General features: G+C 56.2%; 1 protein-coding gene across 1 annotated transcript; it reads left to right on the forward strand.

The window, feature by feature from the left end:
- The first annotated feature begins 229 nt into the window (after positions 1 to 229).
- On the forward strand, positions 230 to 7521 carry Xirp1 (xin actin binding repeat containing 1). Its single transcript, XM_050141567.1, has 3 exons — positions 230 to 348; positions 3607 to 6970; positions 7398 to 7521. Exons 2-3 carry the CDS (start codon positions 3608 to 3610, stop codon positions 7404 to 7406), a joined length of 3372 nt encoding a protein of 1123 aa, XP_049997524.1. The 5' UTR covers positions 230 to 348; position 3607; the 3' UTR covers positions 7407 to 7521.
- The last annotated feature ends 2661 nt before the right edge of the window (positions 7522 to 10182 follow it).

Consider the following 10182-nt stretch of genomic DNA (forward strand, 5'->3'; position numbering starts at 1 on the left):
TGGGCATGAATGGAACTCCCCCTCCACCCTACCCCTCCTCAGTCCAAACGCCTTGTAACTGATTCCCCGGGATGGAAAACTGACTTCCACAAGCCCTAAAAATAACTGGACCACTTAATACTCCGAACATAGCCTCTCCCTGCCCCCACCCACCCACCCCCAGCCAGCCAGCCAGATAAAGGCAGCTGCCTGGCTGGCAGAGAACAGAGACCCAGAGCCAAGGTGGAGAGAAGGCGTGGGACCCGGGAACAGAACAGAACTGAGTAAGGCCCTAGAACGCAGGACTACAGACTCCAAGGCTGCACCTGCTAGACACCCAAAAGCTCCCGACTCCAGGCCAGACCCTCGGTGAGTACCCTCACCCCAGCTCTCTAGGCTGTGGCCCCCTGGATCGTGCAGCCTGGGTGTCAGGAGTGAGCCTAGCCGAAGGCTATCGAGAGGCGTGTGGGCACAGGTGTATAGAGCAGGCGCCAAGAGAGAAAATCCAGCAAGATTTTTCTCTAGAAGGTAGCAAGCGCTTGTATGTGTTCAACAGCTGCTGCGGTTACCACAGGCTGGCCCAGGAAGCAGGTTCTCTCTGATCTAGCATAATCCGGAGAGAGTTTCAAATGAGCACCTGGAGTTCAGATTTTTTTTAAAGTTATATTTTTGTTTGTGTGTACGTGAGTGGGTCTGTGTGCCGTGGTGAAGGTGTGGCCATCAGAGCACATTGTTTCTCTGTTTCACCATGTGTGGGGGTCCCAGGAATGGAACTCGGGTCCTCAGAATCGCAGGAGGTACCTTGACACCAACCCATCTTGCTGGCCCTGGAGTTTTGATTTTTAAAATGCAGCTCTAGGCCTGGGATATGGCTTACTTGGTGAAGTACTTTAATCTGTCTTGGGGGCAGAGGCAGGAGGGTCTGAAGTTCAAGGTCATCCTCAGTCATTTACAGACCACCCTGGACTAGAGTGAGAGCCTGTCTCAAAATAAATAAATAAATAAAATTGCAAATATGGAACTACTATCGCTTCAGGGCCTGAGGCCAGTCCAGAGACAGAGGAAAGCTGGGAAGGTAAGAGACCAGGAATAGCAAGAAAGCAGGAACATGGCCTAGGGAGAGCCCAGTGCCCAGTATTGTTGGTGACAATCTTGGCATATATGACCCCAGAGATTTCATGCCCAGGCTAGCCTGTGAGCAACTTCCCTTGTGAGGGAGCCTGGGTACGACAACATTGTCCTAGGCCATAGTCTTGTCCCGTGGGAAAACCCCCAAAGCAAGTGTAGGGCAGCTCAGCACAGAAGTTCAGGTCTGGAACTACCCAGGGTAGACATCCAGAGCAGGCTGGTGCCAAAGGGGCGTACGGGGTGGAGGTGGTGGTCCCAAATAGTGGGTGGTTCTGAGTAACTGTCTCGGCGTAGGAGACCTATGCACAGACAGTTTGTGAAACTTACTATTTCCTGAAATTGGCCCCAAACATGTCTGTAGGAGTGGAGTGGAGATAGGATGGCCAGGAGCCAGGAAACTCGCCTCGGTCTTTCCCACCCCTCACGGAGCCTCCATGGACAGCTCCTGCCCCTCGCTGGGCCTCTGTTTCCCTAATGACAGGACTCTGAGAACCCTTCAGTCTGACCTCTTTGGCCTCTGTGACCCTAGCAAGGATACTGGGGGTTCCTGGGAATTGGGGTTGGGTGTGGCTGGTGATCGGTATAGGATGTCAGCTCGGGCCACCCTCATGGTGATCAGCTATAGCATGGGTTTGTGTGTGGTCTCCTTATCAGAGCTCAGAGACAAGAGGGGCCACCCAGAGGTTTTGCTTGGGGGACAGGCAGGAAGTGTCATACCTCACCTCCTCAGGGCTCTGATACCCATGGTGGACAGGCCAGGAAGGGACTGAGGCAGGCAGCCTACCCTCTTCTCCCTCTGGGATAGGAGGTCAGGAGGATATCGTTTCTCTTGTCGATCACCGGTATTCCTCCTTCATCCCACACACTCAGATCTCTGAGCGGTGGGGATCCTCCAGTTTGGCCTCTAGGCCAGATACCTTGAAACTTCACAGGAAGCAGAAGGCAGAGTCTCCTAGGAGTACAAAGTATGCAAGGAGATGACATGGGACATAGGTACACCAGGTCTCCCTGGCCGAGGTGGAACCTCCCTCTGAGAGCCATGGTGTCTGGCTGAGGCATGGACCTCAGCTATATTTAGTGCCAAGTGCAGGGCGGGGCAGGGGGTCAGGACGGCACATAGTCCACATTCTTTCCCTAATGGCCTCTGGGGACTGTCATAACACCTGTCACAGGACAGACTGGACATACATGAAACAGACCAGAAGATGACTGGAGGGGTGTGAGGTCACTGAGGAGTGAGGAGAGTGGAGGAGAGGTACGCCAGCCTTGGTGGAAGCTGCTTGGGGCCCGGGAGGGGTCAGGATCCAGATTCTGGCTGGAGGCCCTGCCCTAGAGACTCTGAAATATGCTTGCATGTGTACAACCGGGAAGGGCTCTCTGTGAGCCAGGGATAGCGCTCCCATGTCCAGAGCTGTTTTGGCAGAAGTGATCTTAATCCCACAATCTTCTACCACACACAGACCCTGGATATGTCACCCCCCAAGTCTCTTAGGGTTGCCTGTTGAGGACTAGAGGGGCCCCATGGCCAATAAAAGAGCCCCACATACCCAGCCCCTTTATTTCTTGGGAGTGAGGCCCTCAGTAAGGTCTACTCTTCCAACTCAGCACTGCTCACAGCTCATTCTACAGGATCTCACTCTGGGCATGATGTTTCTTATCCTTAACGGCAAAGAGTTGTGGGGAGAAAAGGGCATAAGATACCATTAGTTCCCGACTGGGGATGTGGCTCCATTGGCAGAATGCTTGCCCGTGCATGCACGAAGCCCTGGGGCCAAGACCCAGCGCCTAGAGTGGAGGCATATTCCAGTAATTGCATGGCTTGGAAGGTGAAGACAGGAGGATTGGAAGTTCAGCTATGCAGCAAGTTTGAGGCCTGTCAGGGCTACTTGGGACCCTGTCTATAAAAAAGAAAAACCCTGACCTAGAATTCAAATGTTGGCTCTGCATAAACATGAGCGGTTTCTCCTCCTTGGTCCTCTATTTAACCAGCAAGGGCTGTGGACCCAGGGGCTTGGGAAAGGTTGGAGTGAGCTGAGAGCCAAGAAGTGGAGGTTGGGAAAAGGTTTCTGGTCAACGTGCTAATTCCGCCCTCTGGTGTTCAGAGAGGGAATTTCACCCCCATAGGAAATGAGTCTTCATTTAGGCTTCTCCTAATATAGGAGCGCCCACTTGTGAGTCTCCCAGGGATAAATGATTTTGACAGAGGGAGATGTAGATGACTTATCCAGTTTTCCCACTGGAGTTCCAGATCCCTCCAATGGCCCACAGGGCCATCTGTGTCCTACCTGATCCCAGCAACCCAGATGAGACAGGGAAGCAGGGGCTCACGGTGATGGATGGATACACCAGCCAGGCAAGTGGCAGAGTGAGCCTCAGGTTGGCTAGCTAGAGATGTGGGAGGAGCCCCTTAGTGGGCTCCACACGGTCCCTCGGCCTTTCTCCTGCCATTCATCCCAGGAACTGGCCCTCATTCCACTCACCCCTTCTCCTTCTTTCCAGAATGGCTCACGCCCAGACACAGGTGGCTCCTGCACCAACCGTCCAAATGAGGACCAGAAAAGAGGACCTCTCCCTCCCTCCTCCCCCAGCCCTGGAGGGTCTGCCGCTGCCTCCACCCAAGGAATCCTTCTCCAGGTTCCAGCAACAGCGGCAAGCCAGCGAGCTCCGCCGTCTCTACAAGCACATCCACCCTGAGCTTCGAAAGAACCTCGAGGAAGCTGTGGCCGAGGACCTGGCCGAGGTGCTGGGCTCAGAGGAGCCCACCGAGGGCGATGTTCAATGTATGCGCTGGATCTTTGAGAACTGGCGACTGGATGCCATTGGTGACCATGAGAGGCCAGCCGCCAAGGAACCTGTGTCAGGTGGCAATGTTCAGGCCACCTCTAGGAAGTTTGAGGAAGGTTCCTTTGCCAGCACCCCAGAGCAGGAGCCAGCTGGGTCCCGGCCATCTGGAGGCGATGTTCAAGCTGCCCGACAGCTGTTTGAGACCAAGCCGCTGGACGCACTGACAGTCAGGGAGGAGGCGGCAGAGGCCACCGCGAAGGAGCCTGCAGCCAGTGGAGACGTACAGGGTACCAGAAAGCTCTTTGAGACGCGTCCTCTGGACCGGCTCGGGTCCCGCCCCTCTATCCAGGAACGGAGCCCCTTGGAGCTGCGCTCAGAGATTCAGGAGCTGAAGGGTGACGTGAAGAAGACAGTGAAGCTATTTCAGACGGAACCTCTGTGTGCCATCCAGGACGCAGAGGGCGCCATCCATGAAGTCAAGGCTGCCTGTCGGGAGGAGATTCAAAGCAACGCAGTGAGGTCAGCTCGTTGGCTCTTTGAGACCCGACCTCTAGATGCCTTCAACCAGGATCCCAGCCAGGTGCGGGTGATTCGGGGGATCTCCCTTGAGGAGGGAGCCCTGCCGGATGTCAGTGCGACTCGTTGGATCTTTGAGACTCAGCCTCTGGATGCCATCCGCGAAATCTTGGTGGACGAGAAGGACTTCCAGCCATCTCCAGATCTCGTCCCTCCTGGTCCAGATGTTCAGCAGCAGCGACGTCTGTTTGAGACCTGTGCCCTGGATACTCTGAAGGGGGAAGGAGACGCTGGGGCAGAGGCTCCACCCAAGGAGGAGGTGATCCCTGGTGATGTCCGCTCTACACTCTGGCTGTTTGAGACCAAACCCCTGGATGCTCTTAGAGACCAGGTCCAAGTGGGCCATCTACAACGGGTGGGTCATCAGAAGGGTGAGGGGCTAACGACCGCCTGTCTGCCTAGTGATGGCACTTCAGCATTGCCTCTGTCTCAAGGTGCCCCCCAGAGTGATGGGTTGAAGGGGGACGTGAAAACCTTCAAGAATCTTTTTGAGACCCTTCCCTTAGACAGCATCGGTCAGGGTGAGCCTTTAGCCTGTGGAAATATCAACCCAGCACAAGCAGCTGATTCTGCCAAACAGGGCACAGATTCCCCCGTCTATGCCATGCAGGACAGCAGGGGACAGCTCCACGCCCTAACTTCTGTCAGCAGAGAGCAGATAGTCAGAGGCGATGTACAGGGCTACAAGTGGATGTTCGAGACGCAGCCCCTGGACCAGCTGGGCCGGAGCCCCAGCACCATTGATGTCGTCCGAGGCATCACTCGGCAGGATGTGGTGGCTGGGGATGTCGGCACCAGGCGGTGGCTCTTTGAGACACAGCCACTGGAGATGATCCACCAACAAGAGAGACAGAAACGACAGGAGGAGGACGGGGAGGGTCCGGAAACCCCTTCTGAGTCCCCCCAAAAAGGCGACGTGCAGACCATCCGCTGGCTGTTTGAGACCTACCCCATGAGCGAGCTGGCAGAGAAGCAAGAATCTGAGGTCACAGACCCCGTGAGCAAGGCCGAGGCACAGTCGTGCACCTGGATGTTTGGGACCCAATCTCTGAACCAGGGAGAAGGCTCTGGGGAGCAGCACCTGCAAACCAGCCAGGTCCGGGCTAGAGACAGGCAGACAGACAGACATGTCTTTGAGACTGAATCTCTGCAGGCATCAGGCCAGCCCTGTGGCAGAAGGCCTGTAAGGTACAGCAGCCGGGTGGAGATTCCTTCAGGGCAGGTATCGCGGCAGAAAGAGGTTTTCCAGGCACTGGAGGCCGGCAAGATGGAGACACAGGAGGCCAAGAGAAGCCCTGAGTCCATCCCCACAGGCTCTGTGCACAAATTCACCTGGCTGTTTGAGAACTGCCCCATGGGCTCCCTGGCAGCCGAGAGCCTCAGAGGGGACAACCTCCAGGAAGAACAGCCTAAAGGCTCTGCAGATCGTGGGACCCCAGAGAGGCAGGAGACAGCGGCTGAGAGAACCCTCCGGACTCTGCACGCCACTCCCGGCATCCTGCACCATGGAGGCATCCTCATGGAAGCCCGGGGGCCAGGGGAGCTCTGCCTCGCCAAGTATGTGCTCCCAAGTCCAGGGCAGGGGCGCCCCTACATACGGAAGGAGGAGCTGGTCTGCGGTGAGCTCCCCAGGATCTTACGCCAAGTGCTGCTCAGGGCAGATGTGGACCAGCAGGGGCTGCTGGTTCAGGAGGACATGGCTGGCCAGCTCCAGTTCCATCCACTCAAGCTTCCAGGGCCAGGTGACACTGGGAATATTGAAGACATGGACCCTGAGCTCCAACAGCTGCTGGCTTGTGGCCTTGGAGTCTCTGTGGCAAAGACGGGGCTGGTGATGCAAGAGACGGGGCAGGGCCTAGTGGCACTGACCGCTTACTCCCTCCAGCCCCAGCTAACCAGCAGGGCCCCCGAAAGGAGCAGTGTACAGCTGCTGGCCAGCTGCATAGACAAAGGAGACCTGACGGGCCTTCACAGTCTGCGGTGGGAGCCACCAGCAGACCCAAGTTCTACACCAGGCAGGGAGGAGTCCCAGGGGTTTCCCCCGGCTGAGAGCATCATACAGGTCGCCCCATTAGACTCCACCATGGAGATGGGACACCGCAGAGTTTCAGGGGCCGCACCCTGCACACCTCCACCTCGGGCAGTTGGAAAAGTGGTGGCTCAGGTCCCGTTGCAGGAAGCGAGAAAGCAAGCAGATACCAGCCCGGCTGGGCAGACAGTAAAAGCAGCCTTAGGAGAGCCAGAAGGAACCGCAGCTTCCCCTCTAGGGTCTGGGACCCCAGATCTCCAGGAAGCCATGCAAAACCTGCGGATGGCAACTGCAGAGGCCCAAAACCTGCACCAGCAAGTTCTGAACAGACATCCACGGGGCTTGGACCCCGTGGTCACCTCCATGCCTAACCAAGATGTTCTGCAAGCATCGACTCCTGCCACCACGGTGATCCAAGGCGACATTGGGCCTGTGGCCAGAAGTGACGCCAGGATCCCAGCAGCCCCCAGAAAGGTCAGTGGGGACAGCAAAGTAGTCCCCAAAGGGCTGCCTGGGGGGCGGGTGACCATACAGGATGGTGTCTATACTGCTCACCCTGTGCGGACCTCTGACCCACCTGGGGCTGTCCAGCTTTCTGAAAAAGAGTCCCAACCAGGGGGCGGGGAGAGTGCACTCTCCACCCACAGTCCCGGCCCAGCCCAGGCAGAACCAGGTCAAAACCCCAGGTTAGGGTATCATGAGCCCGGGGGACATACGCAAAGGGCCTGGGAACCTCCGGGGAAGGTGATGGCCCAAATCCGGCCCGAGGGCCTCCAAGCAGCCGACACCGCCCTGAAGACTGTCCCTCTAACTCATCACACTCTGACATCTAAACACGGGGCAGCAGGTGCCAGCCTGGCCTCCCATAATGCCTCTCTTCCTCCCCCTCCCGCTCTCTCAGCTGCTGTGACAGAACCTCACCACCCAGCTCAAGGCCACCAGCACACAGACTCCATCCAGCAGGCCTCCAAGCCCCTGCAGGACCCCCTTCTTCACACTCACAACAGACCTGCTGGCCAGAAAACCCCTGAGGGGTCAGAGACAAAAAGCACCATGTCTCCAAGAAAGAAACCCCCAGTGCCTCCCAAACCTGCACATCTAAGCCAAGTCCACCCGCCTCAGAGGCCACCCAAGCCCTCAGCAGCCTCTTCCAACGTCTCAGAAGCAGGACGAGAGTGCAAGCCAGGTGAGCCTGACGCAGCCAAAGTTCCCAGAACAGCAGAGCCAGAATGCCTGCCTCCAGCCGAATGCTCCAAGGGACAGACCCCGGCCAAACATCAGCAACTTCTCAGCACCATGGCTTCCAGGCCGAGCAGGGGTCAGGTACCCAGCAGCACCCAGAGCCCTGAGTCCCTGGAGGCGAACACTCTCAACAATGATGTCACCCCACCACAAAAGGACCTTAGCTCCCCAAAAGAGCAGTCCACAGACTGTTCTGAGCAGGGGACCCCTGAGAGCCCAGAGACTATACAAGGCAGCCATCAAGAGCTCCAGGGCCTCCTAACCCAAGTGCAAGCCCTGGAGAAGGAAGCAACCCACAGTGTGGATGTGCAGGCCCTGCGGAAGCTCTTTGAGGGTGTATCCCAACTAGGAAGGGATACTCCTCAGGTTCCCACTGCACCCCACAAGACTGAGGTGTCTGTGGAGCAGGCCTTTGGGGAGTTGACTCGGGTGAGTGCAGAGGTCGCCCAGCTGAAGGAACAGACCCTAGCCAGGCTGCAGGACATTGAAGAAGCAGTACACAAGGCTCTTAGCTCCATGTCTAGCCTCCAGTCTGAGGCTCACACAAGAAGCTATCCACAGAGAATGCCAGAAGACCCTAGCATGCACAAGGCCAGGGTCTCCACCAGCAGCGGAGACAGACCTATGGGCTCAAGTCAGGTCAAAGATCCAACTGTAGTCAAAAATCAAGGCAAGGTTGAGAGCCATCCCCAGGAGCAAGGTCAAGCCAAGATCTTAAATCACACAGAGGCCAGAGGTCAGGCAGCATTGACTGCCCTTCCCTCCGTGAGGCTGAAGACGCCAAGAGAAGAGTCTGGTCTCCAACAAGTGTCACCTTCCTGCAGGGGTTCCTCCTCCCCAACTTTCATCTCTATTCAATCAGCTACAGAGAAACTTCTGGAAGCTTCTAGCCCTCGGGGAAGCCAATGTATCTCAGGGAAAAGTACACACCTAGCTCAGGGCACAGGTCAAGCTCTGTTCTACCAGAGAGATATCCAGGACCAGCCTGGGATGGTTATCAAGGGCTCTGTGCCCACAGGGCAGCAAAAGAATGTCTTGGAATTGCAGACTGGGTCAGCTAGCTCCAAGTCCTACGGAACCACAAGAACAGTGACTGAGCAGTATGAGGAGATGGACCAGTTTGGGAATACGGTCCTCACTTCCTCCACCACCATCACCCATCAGGCAGAGCCCCTGGTGGAGCCCAGCCCACAGCTCCGGCTCCACACTGCTCCCTTGCTGAGGCAGTTCCTACACAGCCCCTCAAGGTTCAACAGGGATGGGACAGAAGCTGAGAGAGCATGGTTTCCCTGCAGCCACATCCAGCCAACTGCCCAGTGAACCCCTCTGTCTCCCATCCACTCTGGGTTCCTCCCCCAGAGCTCTAGGACTGAGTCCAGCACATGTGTGGAGCAAGGATCAAGAAGAAAGAGCTCTCCAGAGAGCCGATGAGGGCTGTTTGCCATGTCAGGTCCAATTCTTGAAAAAGAGACAAGGAAAGTTCAGGAGCCCGCCACAGAGTAACGCTGGATGGGTGGACGGGACCTCCAGATGCCTGTGGAGGATGGAAGGTGTGCACATGCTCCCCACACTAGCCCAGCTTGCCCACGCACCTGTGAGTCTGCACCTCATTGTCTAGCAATGGAGAGACGCCCCTCCACTGTCCCCCCCATCATCAGCCTTTATTTCTTTTATTATGGAATCTGACTGTCTTAATTCCTGATGAGGACCAGGGCCGACTGGACTGGACGCGGCATTGGTCTCTGTTAGAGATTGGACAGAAGGCTCCAGAAAAACCTGGAAGCCTGCCTCTTTATCACCAGCGGTCCAAAGTTCACACAGAAAGAGCTAGCAGTCAACCGTGTTCCTAGAAGCTAAATAGGCGGCCCTTTCTGCTCCCATCACCCCCACTCTGTACCCCAAACGGGAAAAAAATGACTCCAAAATAAACCCAAAGGTGATTCTCTACTCTGTGTGTAACATTGTGAGTCATCGTCCCCACAGGGAACAGTCATGATCATCAGGTGTCTGCTCTAACATTAGCGGTACTGACACTGGACAGCCAGCATTTCTCCACAGTGTGGGGGCGGGGAAACAGAAAGGCCCCGCCCACTCCCCTGTTCTGTGATCCCTGCTTGCAAACCCGTCCACCACGCTCCAGTATCCCTGCCTGGGGGCGGGGCAGCCTCCAGGTAGCACAGGGCTCAAAGGGAACTCCATGGTCACCGACACTCCATAAACACACTCATATCCACACGCTGCACATACACACATATGCACATCACAGGCAGACACACGGAGACTGCCAACACGTACCACTCACACACACACACACGCGCGCGCGCACACACACACACATATATATATATATATATATATATATATATATATGCCACAGATATGCACACACCACAGACCCACATGCTATTGCCCCCTTTATCTCTAACTCCCCGTGATGTTCTTGG

The sequence above is a fragment of the Alexandromys fortis genome, unplaced genomic scaffold (genome assembly GCF_014885135.2).
Source record: "Alexandromys fortis isolate MF-2015 unplaced genomic scaffold, M_Fortis_MF-2015_v1.1 scaffold_44, whole genome shotgun sequence".
In the NCBI taxonomy this organism is placed as follows: Eukaryota; Metazoa; Chordata; class Mammalia; order Rodentia; family Cricetidae; genus Alexandromys; species Alexandromys fortis.

What these genes read in the sequence shown, in the direction of transcription:
- Xirp1 (XM_050141567.1), top strand. Translation starts at nt 3,608, where the DNA reads ATGGCTCACGCCCAGACACAGGTGGCTCCTGCACCAACCGTCCAAATG.